Below are 24,007 nucleotides of genomic sequence, written 5' to 3'. Positions count from 1 at the left end.
ACATAAATCTGTTTTATTTACACTATTCTGTGTAGCCGCACATCATTGATAAGCTTTCACAGTGGTATTTATGAAGCTTGCCTCTGCAAAAGCAAAATACACTAGACAAAATTCGATTGGGATATGGTGCATATATGCATGTGCATTGATTTGCAATAAAAATTAAAAGAGACCAAAAATATTCATAAAACACAGAATTAAAATTCAAATATGTAACAGAATAAACATCAGACTGAATTGTCTGTAATGATAAGTGTATGATTTTAAACTGAATATCTTTGGGTTTTTGTCTGTTGGTCGGACAAAAAATGCACAGTTGACTAACTGATTATGTTAAAATGTAATCAACATTATTTGACAATGAAAATTATTATTAGCTGCAGCCTCTTTTTCTCCATTTTTAATGGGGGTGAATAATGTAAATCTCTTGATCATGTTGGGACATAACGGTAAAGCCCTCTTGACCCCTGTGCTTCTGTATTAACACCACTATTAAGAGTTATGCTTGCCATTTAAGTTATGCCATTTAAAATGTCTGGCATTTGGCACAGCTAGATACTTACATCCTCTTACTGAGGTTGACCACATTATTACATTATTGGACATAAAACTATTGCTTGCGACACACAAGCTCATTTTAGGGCAGTTTTGTCAGGGACAAGAAGACAAATGAGACTCTGGGTCAGAATATTGTTATTGCTTTCTGACAGTAAGAGGTTGTAATATATGATGCGAGTTACATACAGTCTTCTGGATGATTTTCTCAAATGCTTTTGATATGAAGATGCTTGCATTCCTACACAGTTCAGCTGTGCAGTGTTGGCAGTTAAAAAAATCAATAAAAACAAATATCCACAAGAGAACAGCAACAGTTGCCAACATTGAATAAAATAAAATACACCGCTATGAGTAGACATAGAAGATTAAGGCTGGTTTAGAGAGGAAGGGATAGTTCTTGGTTATTAACTTAAATTAATCTCTGACTTTGTCAAGCTTCTGCAACTGACAAACAGATACAAGCTCATATTAATGGGATGAAAGACTGCTGTCATACAAGCTACCTCTTGAAGAGTTTAAAAGGAAAAAGAAATATTTTAAATGCATGATTTGAGACTAAACATCTTATCATCTTCCATCAGAGAGTTGATTTTTCAGTATTTTACCCATTCTAAACACCACTGTTTGTCCTGTCTTGATTTTTTTTCTTTATTTTTAAACTAATGAGATTTTCTTACACTGTTTCAGGTCCTGGCCTGGTTTGAGGAGGGAGAAGAAACTATCACAGCCTTTGTGGAGCCTTTTGTGATTTTACTCATCCTTATAGCCAATGCCATTGTTGGTGTGTGGCAGGTAAGTCGCTGTTTTTGATTTACACTGTCTACCAGGGGACTTGGTTTAGGTTGGATTTTTTAAAATTTATTTTAGTTTTGATTGTACAGATTTGATACATTTTTGTTGATGTAAATAGCATTTCTTGATGCAGAATAATGATTTATTTTCTGGGAAATAGTTGTATCTGTCGATAAGGGCTAAAAGCTAACTTTGTGGGTGCTATCAGTTAAAGTAGACAGTTATGGATAAAGAGGCACTATGTGGTTTTGGGGACAGCATAAAAGAGGGAGAGAATTGTTTTAATGCCTAGATAAACAAACTCTTTGTTTCCATAACTGAATAAACCGACTGATCTTAAAGGACAACACAGTTTCATCATTTTACCTTGGTTATATTCAGCAGGCCCTGCCAATGTGCTGGAAAAATAGAGCATAAAAGTAAACATTTTATAATGTTATAGAAATTATATACAAATAGAAACTATGAATTATAAAGATGCACACAATGAACTATCTTTCAGTCATTTGCAGTCTAACAGTGGGCTGTGGAAAAAAAAAGTCATATGAGACGCTTTATCAACATGGAAAGTAAGATCCTCATGTTCAATGCTCCTAGATAAATCCAGTGCAATCCAGTCCCACAGTCTTCTAATGAATACCCCACCTTTATCAAGCTGATCATGCATCTAATTTAGGCGAAACCATTTGCAACATCACTGTGAACTGCAGCGTCCAAAATGTTGAATCAATACTTCTCTGACGCAATTTCAACAGAAACACCTTTGTATTTTGATTGTGTAATATTTAACAGTGAACCACAGTCACCAGTGAGAAGAGATATTAACAGACTAAGCCAAAGCTGTCATCATGCTACTGTTAAAGACTCAACCGGATATGGGAAAAGGATGTCCTAGACAATTAATTAATTAAACTTTTCTATCAGTGTGACAGCCTGCTGTAATGTGTAGGTTTTAATATTTGCTGTACTTCACTTGCACTGTTCGCAGCACTGTTTGCTGAAGGCTTCCTGTTAAAAAGGAGCGGTCATGTCAGTTGTCATCAGCAGTCTTTCTGTCTGATGCGTACATTTGAGGCTGGCTTATTTCATTTATTTACAGAATATGTGGGCAGTGCGCTCTGAGTGATGTGTCTTTTCTTGTTGATGAGCGATGAAGATGCTGGTGAAGGATAAAATTGGAAAACGTCAAGAGGCAGAAAATGATGTGATTTCTGTTCCCATTTTCATACAATTAACATATGACGGTACCAAACAAAACCTGACAAAAGAAGCATCCAGCTTAGAAGAGTTGGTGTCTCTTCAACAGAAAATGTCCTCGTTTCGTGTGCATGTATTAGTTCATGTGATTTCATCAGATCATCTCAGAAGTCTTTGGCACTGAATCACATTTTATGCCCACCAGGAACGCAATGCTGAGGATGCCATTGAGGCGCTTAAGGAGTATGAGCCTGAGATGGGCAAAGTGTACCGGCAGGACAGGAAAACTGTTCAGAGGATCAAGGCCAGAGACATCGTGCCTGGTGACATCGTGGAGGTTGCTGGTAGGTTCACCTGCTCCTCTAAACTGACATATAATTACAATAATGATCATAATAATACATTTATTTTATATAGCGCATTTCAGGGTACACAAATACACCTTACAGGTAAAAAGCAGAAATATAAAAACAACACACTAAAAATATAATGACATGTCTTTGTTACCTTTGTGTTATTAATCCAACCTTGTCCAAGTGTATGTGATACTTCGACTAGAGTGAAAGTGAATAGTTTAGATGTTTAGTTTGAATTGTAGACTCAAGCAGAGGAAACATGTGGATATCACATGAACCTTGAATTTCACAGAAGATTGGCAATTTAATGCCACTGCAGCTTCTATCGAGAATTTGTTGTTCTCTGTGAAATAACCTATTTTCCACATACTGCTTTTTTTGGAGGTACTGTAGTTCTTGGCAGCTGTTTGGCTGTGCCTCGGGTAAAGCCCACTGCGGCCACATCAAATGAGTTCAGGTATGGTCATGGTTTGCATTTAGCACAGGCGGGAATTGAAATCTCTCCTATCCCCACGTGCCACAGCACAGGTGACTCACCCTGCAGGAGTGATGTATTTTGAGATGGTCTTATTAACCCATTGTCTCGAAGGGCTGGGCGCAAATGCTATTAAGGCCCACATTACTCTGTGTGTGTGTGTGTGCGTGTGTGTGTGCGTGCGTGTGTGCGTGCGTGTGTGTGTGTGCGTGTGTGTGTGTTTGTCCACACACACCAAATTTCAAATCAGTTGAGGAACATGCTGCTATCGCATCCTCACAGCTGATCCCAACTGCAGCATTTGAACTGAACACCAGAGAGTGATTCATGCTGCTGAGGTCCAGTCAGCGTATTTGAGCAGCTAGGATGTATAGCATAGATTTTATAGAGTACTGATTCCCCCACGGCATACACTCTTCTATAGGTTTATGTAGAGGGATGAAGAGAGACTGATGTGTTGAGGAATGTAGAAACTCGAGCATTATCTTGATACTCTGTTTAACCCCAAGCCACTGAAGTGATGCATAGTTTTTCTGTGCATGGTGGTAGGTTTTATTTTTAGCTGTCGTGGGCCGGTTAGATTATGGAATGAAGTATTTATAGAAGCAGCGACAGTCATGAAAATGACAGGTGTCCTGTGGTAACATGGCTACAGTGGGTGAAGTGAGACTCCTTAGTGACCTTGACAAGGGCAACAGAAGAAGGGGTGTACAGGGCATTATAGAGTGTATGATTTATCAAGTGTGTATTATTTGTTTTTGGTTGACTAATCATGACATAATAATAATTATTTTTTGGCTCAGGTTTAAAGAGAAAGTTGTGAGTCAGACACAGTCTCCTTTTGCATATTAGAGACATAGTTATTTGAAAACTCATGATGAAGGTAGCTGGAGGCTTTGCTGTCAGCGTCACAAGGCTTACTCAAAAATGCAGCACAGCAGGAGGTAAAACCGGATGTTTTATCCTGTTGCCGAAGTCCATCAGCTCAACCTACTTACAAAATCCTCATAATATCTTCTACAATGGTTCCTGTCAGGCTTCCCCTTTTTTTCTATCTATGAATAATATTTTCCTGAAGTGGCAAAGTGACCCCCACCATGCAGGGGAGTGCGATGACGCAGATGCTGCCTGACTGGCTGCCATGCTGGGGTAGAGGACACTGAGACGAGCCCTCCGTGGCTGCTTCAGCTGTGAGAAGAATAGCCTACAGCCAATCTTTGCTGCTCTCTTGTCAGGGTGCTGCTGTGGGTTTGAACACTGCCTCCTACTCGCACCTCATTGCTCATCTACATGCTTACTGAATTTGTTTAATATCATGGAAGTAACATTCTTTGTGATGCATTTCTCAGACTTTGATCTAGATTACTTCATGCTTGGTTTTATCTTTGTAGCATGGTGTTTTTTAAATCTGACCTTGAGGCATTTGAAGCACTGAGGGCTGCTGTCAGCTCTCTGTGCTGGTCGTCCGTGCTTGGTCTCCTGTACCTGTGTAGTCCTGTACCTGTCATTGTCAGGTTCACATTGGTCTGTGATTTTGTCATCATCCAATGCATATGATCAGTAATGATAACCAAAGTTTTCTGATATCTAGTATGTATTTGCTACATATAGGTCTGATAAATTATGCGTTCGATATTTAGAAATTTAGATTATACAAGGAACAAGTTAAATTTATTGTCATTTATACACAAGAGTTGAAAGAATTATTCTTTACAATCATTACAACAGTTATTTCAGAAACTTTGTATGGTGAATGAAGAGAGACTCTTCTTTTTAAACTAGATTTAAAAAAAAAAACAAAATAAGGTTTGATCCTTATTGACTCTATACCAGTATCTGTGAAATTATAGATGATAAATGGAGCTGATGAATATTAAGCTCAACCTGTACACGCTCCAATACAGTCAGTGCAGAAGATGAACAAGTGGAGTACACTTTCACTGCGCTCATAACGTCAAAACGCTGAACAGACTGTTTTTTACAGTTTCATGTTCTGTAAAGGTTCCAAGAGGAGGGAGAAAGACATCAGCATCAGAAAATTAAATATTACAATACTTTTTCAATCCTGCTAACTAATTCATAAATCGCACATATGATGTTTATGAATTAAAACAATATGTCGTGAAACTAATGAAAAATAAGACTGTGAAAAAAAGTAATTAAGAAGACACCAAAACCTCTAACTTATACATTGTGGAGCTGCTCCTGTATAGTAGCAGCTCATAGAACTGACCGTTCCTTCCACACAGCTGTAGTTGTCAATATGACCTGCTTTTTTTGAAAATTTCATCTTCTTTAGTACTTTTTCTGTGCTCTGTTGACAGACATGTTGTGTTGGTGACTTGCATTGAGTGAGACAATATAATTCACTGAGCAGTTTACAATAAACTGAAACTTTGTTGACTGGAGAAATTGTCTTTTAAATTCACAAACATGTGTGATTCATGGCACAGTTCAATCTGGATCAAGAATTATTTGTTCCTCTTCATTCACTACCATCCAAAGTTTTTCTGAAATACGGTCCCATGGGGTCCACCAGAAGGGGCGCGACTTCAGCTCTCTATATTTGAAAATGGAAGTAAGAGGACATTAAATACTACAGCCTCAAAGTACATTGTTGACACCTCCAAAATCAGTCATCATCTAAAATCATCTGATTGCTTCACTTCCCTTAAAAAGACGTTACATGATAACATCGTAAGTTCACAAGTTCCTTTCAGTAGTTTTAAGTCTTTGTCATAACACAGCACGCACTGTTTGCTGCCAGCTACAGTTTGGTGTTGAGGGCTTGCCCATTTGGATGTTGGCCTTTTTACAGAGCAGCAGAACTCAGCGGGTTTGTTCTCTGCTGCCTGTGAAGTTGTGGAGTCTGGTAGTAGGAGGGGGGCTCATGTGGGAGGAGGTTGGAGGGGATCTCTCATCTGCTGCTATTGTGCTAGAGAGAGATGACCTTATAGGGAAGTGCTTCATGGATAACAATCCCACCCTACCATGCTCAATGCACAGCAACCCTACCCATCAGCTCCCGCACCCCCCACTAAGATTCCAGACACCATGGATAGTATGTGGCATTTAATGTGGTCTGGCAAGTGTCTGTTGTCACGGAGGGACTGTCTTTTGGCAAATGTTCCCTACTTGTCAGCAAGACTGAGAGAAACGGTCTCATCTCGCCAACCATTAAGGCAGGCTTTAGAAATGCAAAAACCTCAATTGTAGTGAAGTCCAGCAGAAGGGCACAGAGCTTTTATTCAGGCCAAACAGCGTGGGTTCAAGGTGTTAAAGGTTTGGCATGAGAGACATATGCAAGTATAATGCATAGTAAAATGTCAGGTGTTTTATGAATAAAAGTACCACATCATTCAGTAATAATTCTCCATTATTATCTCTGGCTTCTATTTTTATATAGATCTACAATTATACATCCCAATGCCCTAATCTTGTTAACTATAAGGCATACTGCACTGACTGCTGGGAATCTCTGCTATGCTGTGTGGTTATAGATTGGATAGTGGGAGGTCAGAGTGTAATGAGAGGCCACTGTTGAAAGCGTTGACTTTAAGACGTGAAGAGAATGTACACTCTGACCTGTTGTGTTAATGCGTTACATTGCTGCAAAGACAAGTTAGATGTTGTGTTTCTTGTGATATTTATATGACTTCCAGTCTGCTGATAGCTTTTCTATAATGTCTTACTGCTTTCACAATATGTTTTTCTGTGTAACAACATCAGAAAATCAAAAGTCCAAAGTTGAGATTCTTGTATCCTTCATTTGCCTGCAGCATGTTTTTGCTGTGGTGAAAACTCTTTTCTAGATGTTGTGAATTAATTGTGCCATGCTTAAGGTACATGTAATTTCTGCCAGGCTTCCACTAAACCCCCAGTTAATTTTGGCAGGAGTTTTAGTGCTCCCAGTCCTGGGACAAGTTTTGTCTCTATAGCAACAGAAACAGTTGCTTGTGATGTGCCTGCTGCTGCTTAAGATTCATAAAGGCAAAGTAGAAATCTCCGGGAGAGTGCAGAGATGGTGCTTGCATAACAGCGGTCATAGGTGACCATCAGCTGACACGTGTTTGCATCTGTGACAACGTAACAGCAGGAAGTCCCAGAACTTTTCAGCTGTGGGTAAATATTGGTTTGTCTCCTGCCAGACAACTGCTAACTAAACATGACTTACGCTGCCCATGTTTGCTGATGAAATAGTGAAACCTACATGTGACTCACACGCAATGGGCAAATAATTAAGAATCCTGCCCTGAACAGTTGGTGCAAAACACCTGCACACCTAAATCCACCTGCAATACAGTCTAAGTGATTGTTTGGGCTCATAATGTGGGGTTCGTGTAGGGCAGCTGTGTCTGCCATGCATTTTATAACGCCGTAGATCAGCTGTTTGTGTTGGACTTTAAGCAGCTGTCTGGCGTCAATGTAAAACACAAAGTGTTTAAAATATAGCATTATAGTTTATTTAGTTTGTTTAGCCTAAAAAAAATCAGGTAATTAAGATCTTTCCCATCTGATCATTTCTTCCACAAAACTATGTAGTACATCTTTAAAATGATATATATTATATGTCTTGCCGTCAGCATCTCCACACAGGTAAGGTAAGGTAGGAGCCATGTAAACAACACACTTGCAAAACCAGGTTTATCGGTTTTATTTACTGGCATTGCGTTTCTGTGGTTGTGCTGAGTCATGGTAGCGTGGCTTCTTTATTGCACCTGGCAGGCAAAGATAAGAAGTAAACCAGCTTTAATTAAGCAAAGAAGAGAAGCCAGTGAAAGGTTATTATTTGACCTGATATAGGCTGTTTTTATAACATATCAGGACAAAATATTTGCATTTTTGTACACATGTAAATGTAGCTTACAAGTTAATCAGTTGTGGATCTGTGATGGAAAGCTGCTGGATGCTTCACTTGTTGACCGCTCTAAAATGACCCACTCGACATGACAGAAGGTCGGCCTTTTGTTGAGCTGCCATCAGCACATGTAGCCTCCTGACTGGCCCAGAGGAAACCTGGCCTGCCGAACCACACACTGTCCCCAGACACACCGCAGGGGCAGGTGCCAGTCAAAGCTGGCGGCTTCCCTTAGGTCAGAGCCTTGCCTGCTGTTGAAAGGTCTGTTTTTAAAGGTACCTCTGGGAGTCACATTGGGTGCAACGCATCACCAGAGGTTTTGTCACTAAGATTTGTGGGGCTATATGACCTGTTGGCAAGCATAGAGATGAGAATGTGGTCATGCCTGAGGAGATGCTTGGACTGCTACCAAGTAGGATGTTGACACAAAGGGACGGATGATATATACACACTTCATCAGAGCAGGTCTGCAGTGTAACACAGTCCGGGACAGTTCCAGTGTTTCACAATGTCAGAGGCTTAACACTGACTGGCGTCTTTGAAAGAGCATCAGAAAGCACCATTGTTAGGAGCCTATCCCCTCTCTGTTTCCTGGCTCAGCACTCTCTAAGAAGTTGTCAGTGCTTCCTCAAAAGTAATGACTTAGCACAGGAAGTGTTACACAACCATAGAGGATGTAATTGTAAAGCTTTTTGGCTGTTAAGGAAAACATGTCATGTTTCGTTCCTGTGGTGCAGCCGACGGTAATCCTTTTTATCTCTTCCTGGGATGGGATCATTTCTTTAAAGAAAGTTAAAGGTATAGCATTGAAAGTGGTTCCTCTATTCATTTTGCAGCAAGCTCATTGATCCATACCATCAGGAAGTCAGTCTTTGGCTGCATCCAAATACTGAGCCATTGTGGACTTCAATCGTACATCTATCTCACATCTATTCTTCGAGCACGTAATCCCGCAATGCAAATATAAGATTACCTCTTTAACCTTTGCTGCTACATGCTTCCGCAAAGTCCACAAGTCTGCAAGTCTGATAAAGTCTGGACATTTGGATGCAGCCTTTGTTGAACAGACCCCAAGTTGGCAGCGCTCCATCTGGGCACCAGGTTGTATGACCTTCTCAGAAGAGAAGCTCCCATTACAGCCATTGTTCCAGGTTCAGATGGTTTAAAGATGTAGCAGAGCTCAACATTTGTCTTTCTCAGAAAAGCTGTCACTGTCTATCTTGTCTGTCCAATGCATGCTGACAGATCAAAGTTCCTGGCATCACTGTCAGGACATCTAACGAGCTGATCCAGCTTCTCACAGGGGTCATGTCTCTTGGTGAGAAGTCAACAACCATGAAGCTAGAGGACTGAAATTTACATTACTATAACAATGCTGTAAATGTGAGCATCCAGTTGTATTGCAAATGTTTGGACTCAAAGGTGATAAAACAGCTGAGGCCCAGTCTCTGTCCCTTTGTCTTTTACTGCGCTGTTTCAATAATGAAGGAACTACTGACATTTTATGGCCACATTTAAACCTGATAAACATATTTGGGAACGTATTGAAATGCTTTTCCCATATTTGGCTGCATACATTGCAGGTCCCTTTGTTATTCCCCCTCCCCTCTCTCAAAGGCACTGGATGAGGTGGATTACCTATATGTTCCCCTCAAATGTGAATGGCAGGCCCATGTGGCATCCTGAATTCGACCATGTTCTCAGTTGGAGTGTTTCGTAACAATCTGACACAATTTGCATTTTTAACTAAGTAGGCCTATATGTAGACTACGCCCAAGGAACTGTGCCATAGCCTGAACCATTTCCCCAGTTTCCATTGCCTTTATGTACTATTAGGAAGCTGAATTGGGTCACTGCAATTCCGATGTACCCAAATTGGCTTTTTCCTTTGAGACGGGCCTTTTATGGCTCACAGGTCCTTAATTTCCTCCTCTTTGGCTCTCCTTCTCCTTGCCTGCAGTAATGGCAGCCCTGCTCTGCTGCTGTATGTTACAGTAACCTCCATGTAATGAGCTGTGCTCTATCAGTTTAGTTTACACTGATGCTGAGTTACTGTCTGCAGAAAATGGAAAACAACTCATCTGTTAAATCTTAATTTAGCCTGTACACACATGCAGAATTGCAAAATACTGGAAGTGTATAGGTTGACTTGAGTTGTCTTTTGAAACTTATTTTGAGTGTTTTATTTTCAAGTGATTTCACTGTGTTCATTCTCTTGATGCTTTGGCATTTTAGTTTTTGTACTTTCTCTAATTGTGGATCTGTTTGGTTATAGTTGGAGATAAGGTCCCTGCCGACATCCGTATCTGTTCAATCAAATCAACAACTCTGAGGGTAGACCAGTCCATTCTGACCGGTAAGACACATCTGCTGATGATATCAAAGCTGTCGAAGTATTTTTCAGTGCCATGATTAAGTAGAATAAGCTCTATTAAGTAGATTACCTAAATAATATCCTAGATTGATTTAGTATGACTGGCATAATTAGTACATGCTGTATTGTATGTTATTTATTTTGTTGTCATTTTTTGTTTGTTTTTTCTAATTTGTATTCTTTTTGCACACTAACCTTTTTAGTCAGAGCGCCAACATTATGCCATTCTGCATTTTCAATCTTTTGAAATTCTGTTCAGCATTCGGTAGCAAATAGAAAGTCACTTGCAAAGTTTAATTGAAGACTGATGTCTGACTAATGTACTGTAAGCTATCTCTTACTGAATGTAATGGAGAAATGCTCATTGTTTTCATACAAAGGTTTAAATCTCACCACCCAGCCCTTTAAGTATTGTATACCTTATCAGTTAATTAGTTTTCAGACATGGCCACAGGTTGCAAATGCAGTAGTTACTTACTGGAATAACCTGAGTTCAGTAGATTTATTATACCTCTTTCGAACTGGGGACAAACACCCACTATCTGTTTTTTGTCCTCCGTGGGAAAGCATACCATCGGCATTCATTTACCAATTCAAATGAATCTGCCGTAGTTACGGTTGTTTATTGACTCCAGCACCAATCAGCAGTGTCAGGATATCAGGAAACTGGGGTGAAAGTAAAAAAGAAATGTTACCAAATTTCAACTGGCCTCCATTAGGCATCAGTTGCCTATTTCTAGCAGATTTGAAAAGCCTGCATATACAGGCTTACAAATGGTATTTAAAGCTAGAGTTTCATTATAGCAGCCTTTCTCAAAGTGTATTCTATGGACAACCAGTGGTCCAGTAGTAGACTGAAAATATTATGGCATGGTTTCAATGAAGCATTTCTCAAACTATACTGAGCGACATCAAGATTCGTAGTGAGTGGGATAGATATGTTGCTTTTAATATTAAATCAACATGTGTGAAAATTAAACATTAGTTATTTTAACTTCTTTTTGCTACGTTCAGCAATGTAACCAAATATTTTGTGGCCATTTTGCACAATTAAACGTAATTAAAATTTAGGTGAAAAAGATTAGCAGCTGTCAGATCGCTATGTGAGACTTAAATCCTCCAGTTTGGAGCCAGACATCACTACACTGGTGTCTCCATTATTCTAATTAAGATGTCTTAAACTGTATATAACAAATTATAGCCTAATTAGATGACAGTCTGGCAAAATAGCCTCGCCTGCTCAGTTGTCGCTAGGTGGTCATGTCCTTGTCCTTGGTCTAAAAGAATTGAGAAACACTGCATTATAGTTATGGTTTGGATAAAATCCTCAGCTTTAAATGACTCTCAGGCTCTCTACTGATGCTTTCTTTCTTTCAAAATAAGAGCACAAAGTTATCCAAGATGAAAAGATCAATCCTCCAGATGTATTTGAATAACCAGCATATCTTAATGATGGTGAACATGATTTCTTGTGTTGGCTGCAGAATGGGCACAGCAGTGAATAATGACACGCTTCCCAATTAACATGTTTGCCTCTGAATTGAAACATTCATGAGCATGTGAGAGATCAGTGAAACAGCTTGAATGATCATAGATCTCTGTAGAGATAATTGGCTCTGCTTTGTTACTAAGATCAAACTGAGTCAGCCTGCTGCTGTCTTTTGTCTTGGTAGGTGAATCTGTCTCTGTTATCAAACACACCGACCCTGTGCCCGACCCTCGTGCTGTCAATCAGGATAAGAAGAACATGCTCTTCTCTGTAAGCTGAACTCTATTATCACACATCCTGTTGATGTTTGAAAACTTCTTGTGTGTTTAGTTTCTGTTAACTTCCTGGAAAAACTCTTTATTTGGTTGTTATTGCAGAACTGTGAGATGTTATCCGATGTACCAAAGTCAACCAGTTCTTGTCATTTTCAGGGTACCAACATTGCTGCTGGGAAGGCCGTGGGTGTGGTCGTGTCCTCCGGTGTTAACACAGAGATCGGTAAGATCCGTGATGAGATGGCAGCCACAGAGCAGGAAAAGACCCCCCTGCAGCAGAAGCTGGATGAGTTTGGCGAGCAGCTGTCAAAGGTCATCTCCCTCATCTGCATTGCCGTGTGGATCATCAACATCGGCCACTTCAACGACCCTGTCCATGGAGGCTCCTGGATCCGCGGGGCCGTCTACTACTTCAAGATCGCTGTGGCGCTTGCCGTTGCCGCCATCCCTGAGGGTCTTCCTGCTGTCATCACCACCTGCCTGGCCCTGGGCACTCGTCGCATGGCAAAGAAGAACGCCATTGTCCGCAGCCTGCCATCCGTGGAGACCCTAGGTTGCACCTCTGTCATATGCTCTGACAAGACGGGAACCCTGACCACCAACCAGATGTCTGTCTGCAGAGTGAGTCTCACATGCACACGCACACGCACACACACACACACACACACACACACACACACACACACACACACACACACACACAGTCTGTCTCTTGGTGCATTGCTAAGCAGTTTGGTTGTCAGTGCTTTGTCATCTTTGTTGTCTCTGCCTGGATTTTCAGGTGGCCGTACTTGACTAAACTGACTGTGAAAGTGACTTTGAATACATTTGTCAGCTAAAATGCTAATGCCATCTGTGTGCACAGAGAGCCGAGTGTTCCTTGTGATCAGGTATTCAGAATATTTAAAAAAAGAAGGCAACACGCCCCCCCCCCCACTCCTCTAATCTACATTGAGCTGTTGGATGACTTGCAGTGCTGCTGTTGCATAACTGACCTTGCATCACCAAGCTGCAAAGCAGCCAGCCTGTATATCCTTTCTCTTTCTCACTCTCTTTCTCTCTGTCTGTGAGTGGCACCCCAGCACTACTTGGCCCCACATTAAGAAGACATTTCAGCATTTATTAAAGTTTGATCCCCCTTTGTTGCCAGCACGGTGCTTTCTCAGAACTTTGGCTCAGTCTGATTAGACTTGCAGCAGTAACTTAGAGTTTTTATCAAACAGTTCTTTGGGCCTCCGTATTGTTTGAGCCACATGTTGTACTGACCATGATTAAATAGCCCTGTGATTTTGCAATTACTGCCGTTTCTGTGATTTAGAGGGATTTACAGAGTGCAATATATTAAACCACTGAAAAGAGAATACAATTGCACTAAGGACATCCAGACAAAAGCCTTTTAAAGAGGTGTGCTAATTGAATCTACTGCTTTTTCATATTAAAAGTCATTAAAAATGTAAAACATGCACATTTATAAAACATTTTATACATAACATTTTATTATTACTGCTAATGGCAGTGAGAATAAAAGAATAAAATAAAGAGAACATGAGGTCTTCTTGTCTCGTACAGTGTTTGATGATTATCTCCTCCTCCCTACCTGACCCAGTCTCTAAAATAGTATATGCTGCCTTAAAAATAATTGATATTTTAGTAGTATCAGCCCTGGCCAATTATCGTGGACAATATTCAGTATTCCGAGATAGCTATCAGCGATTTGTTAACCAGTGAACAATTTCTGATTGCTAACATGTCACAATTAAAAGCCTATAAACAATAAACCAATCTAATCTGCAAAGTAACTAGTGACTAATTGTATTTGTAAAATTAATTGATAAGTAAAAAGTAGCAGAAAATTGATATACTCAAGTAAAATACATTAAAATTGTATTAAAGAACTGTACTTGAGTGAAATGTACTTTATTTCATAACTGGTTCGTTGGAATTCTTACACAAAGCGTTTCATTTTAGTGCAAATGGATTTAAGTCCCAAATATCGATTTTCAATCACCTTGATTTCTGATAATCTGTATCGACCCTGAAAAAGTCATTTAAGTCGACCCCTAATTTTTAGGTTATGTGTTGATATTTTGAAATCTCCTCAAAAGCACTTCATAACGGCTTTGTATGGGTGGAAAAAAAATATCAGGATGTTCTTGACCAAAAACTTGGATAGTTTTGTGGGGTTGACAACAAAATGTTAACAAAATACGATTTTTGATGGATAATCATCAGTAATGTCGATATAATGAATACGTGGGTAAAGGGAAGTATTAGAGCAAGTAGAACAGTCTGATTTGTTCAGACGATATATTGTCTCCTATATTGCCCAGCCCTAAATGTAAGTATGTTTTGCACTGGCCATGATTATTCGTTAAAAGTAATTTTTGCAAAGAGCTATTGTTCCTAAAATGAGTGATCTGATGGACGGCACATTTGGCGGATGATTTTAGGAGGGCTTGACTGATCGTCCATCTCCGACTAGATGTGTGAGAGTATGTGTCAGTGAGAAGATGAAAGCTTCCTGAAGGAGCAGGCCTGGCACTGCGGCTTCTTCCTTTTGGGCACAGTGTCTCTCTTTACTCAGGCTCCCTGGCAGTCTCTTCTGTTTACTTACGGAGAGAAACTAAACACCCATTTCTCACATTAGGCAGCAGGCCACCCAGCCTGGCACTGACAGAGACGCACTCTGTAACACTGCAGGATAATCTACTGTCCAAAAAGAGCTCTCAGTTGTCAGGTCTGCTTGGGATTTCTGTGGTTTCTGCTGCCACCTGCTGTGTCAGTAACAAACTAACGGTCGACTTAAATACTGCCATGATCAAATGGTGTCTCATTTGTTTTGTCTCACCTGCGCTTTTGTTCTTCAGATGTTTGTTGTCAACAAGGCTGAAGGTGACAGCTGCTCTCTATCAGAGTTCACCATCACAGGTTCTACCTACGCACCTGAAGGAGAAGTGTGAGTACTTTACAGCTGGCAGATCTCAGTAAAATCTTATTGACTTTAAATATCAATTTCAACCCCATACTCACCCTTTAACCTACAGTCTCCTAACAGTTAATCATTTAAGAAAATTCTAGTTGTTATGTGGACTGTAACAACAGAGGTAAATACTTTGTGCTTGTCCACAGGTACCAGGATGGTAAACCAGTGAGGTGCACTCAGAATGACGCCCTGGTTGAACTGGCCACCATCTGTGCCCTGTGTAATGACTCCTCTCTGGACTTCAATGAGGTCTGAATCATGCTTCTTATTATTCATGTCACACTTACACACTTTGTTTCAGGACATAGTGCAAAGTGATTGAACACAAAAGGGAAAACTAAATGTAAGTTGTTGTTTGTTTGTTTTTGTTTTTTTAATCATCTGAGGAAATTTCAGTAAAAGGTACATCCCGTTTATCTTCATAGACGGGACAACAACACAAGAAATGAACCTCATGCTCAGTTTCACCTTTAGCTCATGCAACAAACAAAGTCTGAGTGGCACTAAACCTGCCGGTCTCCAAGGCTAATGGTAATGTTCCTGAATGTGAAACTGTGCACAAGGATCTTTGCCTTTTGGTTAAATTATACTTTATTTAAGGTTTTCCAACACAACTCTAAACTCCAGACTGATTTGACAGCTCTGTGATGTACATTAATAAAACTTCAGTGTTCACAGGAACCCCAAACAGTAGAAGCACAATCAGACACAGGACATACACATGAACTGTAGAGTTGTGTGTGTGTGAGCATGGAAACCCAAATTGCCACACTGTTTAACTAGATTACAGATCCCAGTGCTCTGCTTGTGACTTGACTAAAACATTAACATCTTTTTAAATGTCTTGCTCATCAACAGTCATGCCAAAATGTTTATATTGATTAGTATTACCATAAGCACAATACAACCCAAATTAATACCAACCATGCTTCTCTCCTGTAATGTCTGTCCAAAATGTACCATTTACGATTTATCTTGATTTACCACTAGCTTTCATTTCCAGCACCATTCTGTAACAATGTTCAGCATGATCTGCAGTTGTTTTTTTACATTTTCAGGGTTAGGGTTAAAAATGTGTCCTCTGCAAATAAAGACATGCCCACAGTCTGCACGTTAACTGTAACTCTAAGAGCTAAATAGTTAACATAAATAGAAAACACTGTTGGAGAATAAACATCTGCTTGCTTCACACCGAATTTTCGGGAAAACCATCCAGTAGTAGTCATGAGAAGTGACAGTTATGTACTTATAATTAGTTCAAAGTCTGGTGATTGATTTTATATGCAGATTGTGTTATATCACAAAAGAAACAAATGCAAAAACACTTGGGAGATGTCAACATCTGTGTGTTTTCAGTTTATTTTTATTTTTTTATTTTGCAAATGATGATTAAAAAAAAAAGAAACTGTTAAAAGGGTTGGGGATCAGGGGCATTTCCCTGTTGTGAGGTGATACATGAACGTCTGTATTTTGGTTTAAGTGTCAATGATGTCATTAATAGATTACTGTGGAAACACACATCTATAAACTGTCCTTATTTGGAACACAAGTTATTGATGAGTTTCATGCTAAATCTGTGGGTTGGAGTGAAATTCTATAGGCAAAAAACAAACCTTGTAGACCAGGTGGATACAGTTTAATTTTAAGAGGAGAACATATCGTGATGGATGTTTTTTTCTGTTTCAGGTGAAGGGTGTGTATGAGAAGGTCGGAGAGGCCACAGAGACTGCGCTGACCTGTCTGGTGGAGAAGATGAATGTTTTCGACACAGAAGTCCACAGCCTGTCCAAGATTGACAGAGCGAATGCTTGCAACTCTGTGAGTGACAGCAGCCTCCTCACCTACAGATTTCCACTTCTCCCACTCAGCAGGTTTTTCTCACACTGTCGTCCTTTCGTCTGATCAGGTAATCAAGCAGCTGATGAGGAAGGAGTTCACCCTGGAGTTCTCCAGAGACAGGAAGTCCATGTCTGTCTACTGCACCCCCAACAATCGCTCCTCCATGGGCAAGATGTTTGTCAAGGTATACTGAAAGAAACATGCACTGATGGCTTAATGATGGATTTGTTTTTGACCCCGTGTTCTGAGTAATATCTCCCTCTGCTTTAACCACAGGGTGCACCGGAAGGAGTTATTGAAAGATGTACTCATGTCAGAGTTGGCAACAGCAAAGTCTTCCTCAGCAGTGCCATCAAGGAAAAGATCATGTCTGTGATCCGTGAGTACGGGACAGGTAGTGATACCCTAAGGTGCCTGGCTCTGGCCACAAGAGACAGCCCACCCAAAATGGAGGACATGATACTATCTGACACTGCCAAATTCGCAGAGTATGAGGTGAATTTTCCATTAATTTCTGATACAGTTGATTGTATGTGTGCTGTATTGGTGTCTGCTTCTGGAATATTCTTAACAGTTGTGTCTTTGTCTCTCTGAGTCCAGTCGGACCTGACATTCGTCGGCTGTGTCGGCATGCTGGACCCTCCCAGACAAGAGGTGGCCGCTTCCATCACGCTGTGCCGCCAAGCCGGCATCCGAGTCATCATGATCACTGGGGATAACAAAGGCACGGCTGTGGCTATCTGCCGCCGCATCGGCATCCTGACCGAGGAGGACGATGTGCAGCACATGGCCTTCACTGGACGAGAGTTTGACGAACTCTCGCCCTCTGCTCAGCGCGATGCCGTGACTCACGCTCGCTGTTTTGCCCGCGTCGAGCCTTCCCACAAGTCCAAGATCGTCGAGTTCCTGCAAGGATTTGACGAGATCACTGCGATGGTATGAAGTCTGGAGGCTGAGTCTGTGAAGTTTGTTCTTTGTGTTGTCTTTTGCTGTTGTTTTTAAATGTTTTTCTGATTTGTTTTTTGCTTTGTCAGCCATGTAATTAGCATGTTCCTTTTGTTGATTTGCTTGAGTTACAACAAAATAATTACTGTAACAAAATATTCCTCCTTAGACTGGTGATGGAGTGAATGATGCCCCTGCCTTGAAGAAGGCGGAGATCGGCATTGCCATGGGCTCTGGCACTGCCGTGGCCAAGTCGGCCTCTGAGATGGTCCTCGCCGATGACAACTTTTCTTCCATTGTGGCTGCTGTTGAAGAAGGCAGAGCCATTTACAATAACATGAAGCAGTTCATCAGATACCTCATCTCCTCCAATGTGGGGGAGGTTGTCTGGTGAGTTTTCTTGGCAGCATTTCAGTTAACTGTCATCTTTCAGAAGGGATGTAAATATAACAGATTGGTTATACTACTGACAGCATCTTCCTCACTGCGGCGCTGGGCTTCCCTGAGGCTCTGATCCCAGTTCAGCTGCTCTGGGTCAACCTGGTGACTGATGGCCTCCCTGCCACTGCCCTGGGCTTCAACCCCCCAGATCTTGACATCATGGAGAAGCCTCCTCGTAATGCGAAGGAGCCCCTCATCTCTGGCTGGCTGTTCTTCAGATACCTGGCCATTGGGTGTAGGTTATAATGGAAACCTTAAATCTGCCTTCACACAGTTAAATAAATGAGTCATTTGTGTATGCTGATGTTATTTGGTGTCTTTGCTTGTAGGCTACGTGGGTGCAGCCACAGTGGGAGCAGCCGCCTGGTGGTTTACCGTCTCTGAAGATGGACCTCAGCTCACCCTGTACCAGCTGGTAAGTCTGCCTGTCTGAGTGATCGTCCTGCAGCTTCACCCCCCCAGCTCTTTGCCTCCCCCTCACTCCCCTTCCTCCCTGCCCTGCAGAGCCACTTCCTCCAGTGCGCCCCAGACAACCCAGAGTTCGATGGCCTGGATTGCCACGTCTTTGAGTCACCCTACCCCATGACCATGGCCCTGTCAGTCCTCGTCACCATAGAGATGTGCAATGCTCTCAACAGGTAAATATCAGAGCTTTTATCAGAAGATAATGTGAGCTCAGAAAATGAAGGCCAAACTCAACTTGTGTCCTCTCTTCTGTCCAGTCTGTCGGAGAACCAGTCCCTGCTGCGGATGCCTCCCTGGGAGAACATTTGGCTCCTGGGGGCAATCTGCCTCTCCATGTCCCTCCACTTCCTCATCCTCTATGTGGAGCCTCTGCCTGTGAGTTTTATGAAAAAACAGTCTATCCATCTAGGTGTTATGTGGTTCTTTGTGCCCCGTAGTGGTTGTATAGCTTCATTACAGTCTTAAATACAGACTATATGCAAAAAAACTCACAAGTATTTGATTTTGCATCGGAACAGTCACCATCATGTTTTTACTCTTCGTCATATCATTTAGCTGAAGTTATTTTTTTTTGTTTTGCCTTTCAAAATGATTAGTAATGATTACAGTATGAAGCTCCATTGCAACAATCACACACTCATCTTAAGTTATTTATTTACAAGGTGAAATCTCCCATTTTTTTGTTTTAAGTAGGTGGTACTTGCTCTGTTAACCTCCTAAAGTCTCCTGTACAGTTTTGAAATAACTTCAAGCCCCATATTTGTCTGGTGTAGTACGAATAGTTTAACACTTTGTAAAAAACACTTATGTGCTCTGTTGCACTTAGATCTAAAATAATTAAAATTGCACTCTCTGCTGTGTCAGCTGCTACGCAGACCCCAGATGATCCTGTGTAGGGTAGAATGTGAAGGGACACTCTGAAGGGTAGACTTTCCACACAAGTAACTTAACATGACATCGTGTTCACTCATGTTCCTGGGTAAAGAGTGGCTGTGATGTTAAATGTTGATTGTTGTTGTGCTTGTTCCTAGGTCATCTTCCAGATCACCCCTCTGGACACAACCCAGTGGATGATGGTGTTGAAGATCTCCCTGCCCGTCATCCTGCTGGATGAGCTGCTAAAGTTTTTGGCCAGGAACTACTTGGAATTTGGTAAACAGCTGGAGAAGTCGGCCAGCAAAGGCCACTCTCTGTCTGCATGCGCCGAGGGCATCTCCTGGCCCTTCGTGGCCATCTCCCTGCCCCTGGTGCTGTGGATCTACAGCACCGACACTAACGTGTCCGCCATGTTGTGGCCCTGACTGACTCCACTACACCACCCTCCCTGTGCACTAGTGTGAAGTGGACATTAACACACACATCTAACACAGTTACATTAACCCGGATGAACTCTCAGTCAACACTTGCACCTGCTCTGACAGTCTGTCTTCTGTCAGATGTTTTGTATTTAGAACATTTTCACCAATACATGTTGCTGGGCGTGGGGTTGGGGGTTTAGTCATATTTTAATGACTTTGACTGACATTATGTCTGAGTGTTTTATTTTACCATCACGCTTTTCTCTCTTTTGATCCCCTATTTTAAACAGTTAGAGATGCCCACCGTGTCGGAGCTGTGTGTTGAGCTGTACAGAGAATTTACACTATTTTATAATAATTAATATTTTGTAATTTTAAGGTGGGGTTGTTGGGACGATAATGCTGGGTGTAAAGAGGATGTGATACTAAGGACCGTATAGTATAATACTAATTTTGGGGTAAAGACTTGAATATATTTGCCCTGGCGTGAATCTCTATAGTTATTTTTGAGCTCCATGCATAATCATTCATTATTTTCTGCAGTAGGCAGACCGCAGCTACCTCAATGCTGTTATTATGACCATTACTACACATTTGTCTTAACATAGATTTTTTTTTTAGTGTTGAGGTAAGCACCAATTTGTTTTGCAGTAGAGACAAAGCCCTCACACACATTTTCAATATATTTACTGTCTTATTGGAGGAAAGAGAGGGCGAAGATGTTACCAGTTTGATTCAGAGCATTTTTTTTATAAAGATTGTTGTTAAATTTGTTTACTTGAAGAAAACACAATTTGTCATGATCTTCATTTTTAAGTCTGAAATTCAAGTTTCTACTTTCAGACTTAGTTTTGCTTTTTAATTGCGGTAATCTTTCTAATGTATGTATAATGTGCACATACTGTACTTGAAAATGTAAAAAGGCACCAAGGAGCTGTTAGTCTTATCAACTGACCACAACATGGATGACCGGTCATTGGAAGAGTCTGTATATCTGTACATAGCACACAAAGTAGAGTCTCTGTATAGATATTTTTTTTGTCGCTGCTGTCAAAATGCTCCATACATTTACACATGTTTACTTAAGCGTGGTCTTCGCCTTTCTGCATGCCCGCTCAAATAATCCCAGTCTAGTGAGTGCTCTGCTTTTTTTTTTTTTTTTTAGTTTTGAAGCTAATTGTTGTTTCTTCCAATGCCTTCCTACTGTTTACCTGCAGAGTAAGTACACTTTGACTTGCATGCCAACAAGCACGCTCTCGTGTTCTCGTCGCTGCAGCTTTGCTGTCTGTCATTGCTCATATGCAATGACAGCTCGTCATATTGATAGGACCAGCATTTTTGTTTTAAATATACTTAAAATGGTACAAGAGTAAGATGAGAAGAATGATGGTGTTTTAGATTTTGTCTGAAGATGCTTTCGGTATCACAAAGTGCCAGATTAGACGCTGAGAAGAAACGGCAGCCTTTATGTATTTGAAACGGCACAGTGTCACTGGTGCTGGTTATTTTTGACTGCAGACTGGCAGCATGTTTTGACGACTGGCAGAGACTATAACATTTAGGTGGCGTTGCACCATTATTGATCATGGTGTTCATTTTCTTATTTTATTTATTTTCTTTTGTATTTCGACCGAATCCTCTGCTTGCTCATGGCATGGCCTTAAAGGGGCACTATGTAGTTTTGGAGAAAAAATTTAAACTCAGAATTGTAAAGTTTATAATATTAATGAGGTAATTATACAAACTCAGAAATATTGATTTGTTCCATAACTGAATCAACAAGCTGTTCTCAGCAGAAAACACTGACGCTAGACAGGTGGCAGGGTCTGCCAGATATCAACAAAGTAAAACAGTATAAAAAGGCATTTTGTCCTTTAAGGGCAGTTTGTTTTTTTCATTTTATTCAGTCATGAAAAAAGTTTGTTTTGACAAAAAATCAGTCAATGGAGATCTTTTCTTTCTTCCCCAAAACTACATAGTGCACCTTTTAACATATATTTGCTCTTTTTCTGCAAAGACGTTCTGCTGAATTTTAAATTATTCGCTGCTCGGTTGCTTTTACTCATTTGATTCTTCCTCTTTCCTCTTTTTCTCTGCAGCAAAGGCCAAGTAAGCCCACCTCCACTCTGAATTCCTTGCAGAAACTTTGGTTTTGTTTTGTGTTGTGCATGTGTGTTTTGGGGCAGCACATCTTACAAGAGCTGCATGTCAGTTAAGTAATAGGAAGACAGAGGCTCATTAAAGTTCATACATTACATTTTTATAGACTGGCCATGAATAAATGTTGATGAAAACTAGCCAATCCCACCTCATCAGTGTCCTTCCATCCTCCTGCATGAAGAGCCTTAGAGTACAATACGATTCATCTGTTTAGATAACAATCTTAGTACCGTGTACAGTAAATTGTACTGTTTTCCATGGTGCATGTCCGCTGAATCAGCCATCTATTCTACCAGACTTGTGTAATAGACCATGTATAGTATCAGTAATTAGAATAGACATTCGTCAGATAGTACAAATGTTAAATAAGCTCAAAAAAACAGTTCATCTTTCCTAAGGAAATACTTTTATGGGATATTTAAAAACCAAACAGCCTTTTTTTCTTTCTTTCTTTCTTTTTTTTTTTTTTTGCTTTGCACTGATGAGTGCAACATGTTTGGAGCAGATTTTGCCATATCTGGGAAGGCGGACGTGCAGCGGTGCAGAGATGCATACGCTTTACCATGAGAGCGGCAGGCAGTCCCTCCACTGGCACTTTTTGCCAAACTGCTGTACTGTATTTTCAGAGATGATTGTACAATGTATCACATGAACTTTGTTTTCAGGTAAATAAAACTGTCATACATGAGTTTACTCATTGTTCTTTGTGGTGTTACTGAGATTCATTTAAATTTTTTCCTCTTGTTCCTACAGTCTGAATGTTTCAACTTCACTGTGTCGAATGATGTAAATGCAGAGTTTGATGCTGGAAGGTTGCTTTCTCACTGATTTCTGAAAGTGGACATTTTCAGTGCATTCAGAATCAGACTTTTTACTTGTAGTAATTTTTTTTTTTTTTTTACAGTACGATTACAGTTGGGACTTCATCATGAGAGTGCGCCTTGAACTTTAACCCTCTTGCTCCCATATCTGTTGCAGCCTTGGCACAAAATTTTGACATACAAAGAACATAGTACTGACAAATGTTTGTGCTCTCTCAGCTTTGTTTTTATTAGGGTCATTCCATGCAGACTAGGTCAAAATCCAGAACTTTTCCAATTACATGTCATTGATTTTCTTGAGAAAAATCATGTTTAACTTTCCTTAAATGAATTGGATATACGGTGTATGTGTATTCCAAACCTCACCAACCATTTATTATTCACTGGATTTGATTCAAATGTGTCCTGAGCATCCAGGAGACACCAAGGAACCTTGACAACATTCATCTGTTTGTAATAGCTGTTAATTAATGGTTACAGTAATCAAATTAATAATAAGTCAAACATTCAGTGTGACAAAAAGGCTTAATCTAAGTTTTAGATTGTTAAACCTGTAAAAAGTTAGTTTGACATTGTTTTCAATGGAAATGTGCTGAATCACTGGCTCATCCATTTAAATGTGTAAAGGCATTAGTGCATTGGTCATGATTACAAGGGAAATCATACCTCCTGATTCAAGCC

The 24,007-nt window shown here is 40.5% G+C and overlaps 1 protein-coding gene across 2 annotated transcripts in view; it reads left to right on the top strand.

Annotated features, from left to right (window-relative positions):
- The window catches only part of LOC119019595 (sarcoplasmic/endoplasmic reticulum calcium ATPase 2-like), a 30,396-nt gene extending 7,198 nt beyond the window's left edge, over window positions 1-23,198 (top strand). The window contains exons 4-21 of one of the 2 annotated variants that reach the window (XM_037098344.1): window positions 1,246-1,350; window positions 2,753-2,891; window positions 10,512-10,592; window positions 12,284-12,369; window positions 12,531-12,995; window positions 15,242-15,330; window positions 15,504-15,606; window positions 17,044-17,175; window positions 17,264-17,380; window positions 17,473-17,691; window positions 17,797-18,132; window positions 18,311-18,531; window positions 18,615-18,817; window positions 18,912-18,997; window positions 19,087-19,220; window positions 19,305-19,422; window positions 20,079-20,199; window positions 22,445-23,198. In XM_037098344.1, coding sequence (XP_036954239.1) covers window positions 1,246-1,350; window positions 2,753-2,891; window positions 10,512-10,592; window positions 12,284-12,369; window positions 12,531-12,995; window positions 15,242-15,330; window positions 15,504-15,606; window positions 17,044-17,175; window positions 17,264-17,380; window positions 17,473-17,691; window positions 17,797-18,132; window positions 18,311-18,531; window positions 18,615-18,817; window positions 18,912-18,997; window positions 19,087-19,220; window positions 19,305-19,422; window positions 20,079-20,199; window positions 22,445-22,458 — 2,769 coding nt within the window. In that variant the 3' untranslated portion in view covers window positions 22,459-23,198. Of the gene's footprint in view, window positions 1-1,245; window positions 1,351-2,752; window positions 2,892-10,511; window positions 10,593-12,283; window positions 12,370-12,530; window positions 12,996-15,241; window positions 15,331-15,503; window positions 15,607-17,043; window positions 17,176-17,263; window positions 17,381-17,472; window positions 17,692-17,796; window positions 18,133-18,310; window positions 18,532-18,614; window positions 18,818-18,911; window positions 18,998-19,086; window positions 19,221-19,304; window positions 19,423-20,078; window positions 21,564-22,444 lie in introns of both variants that reach the window. The other variant, XM_037098343.1, reaches the window with a different exon arrangement.
- The last annotated feature ends 809 nt before the right edge of the window (window positions 23,199-24,007 follow it).

The sequence above is a fragment of the Acanthopagrus latus genome, chromosome 5 (genome assembly GCF_904848185.1).
Source record: "Acanthopagrus latus isolate v.2019 chromosome 5, fAcaLat1.1, whole genome shotgun sequence".
Classification (NCBI taxonomy): domain Eukaryota; kingdom Metazoa; phylum Chordata; class Actinopteri; order Spariformes; family Sparidae; genus Acanthopagrus; species Acanthopagrus latus.
Note: the sequence above shows the minus strand (reverse complement) of the source record. Positions and strands in the feature narration are given on the sequence as shown.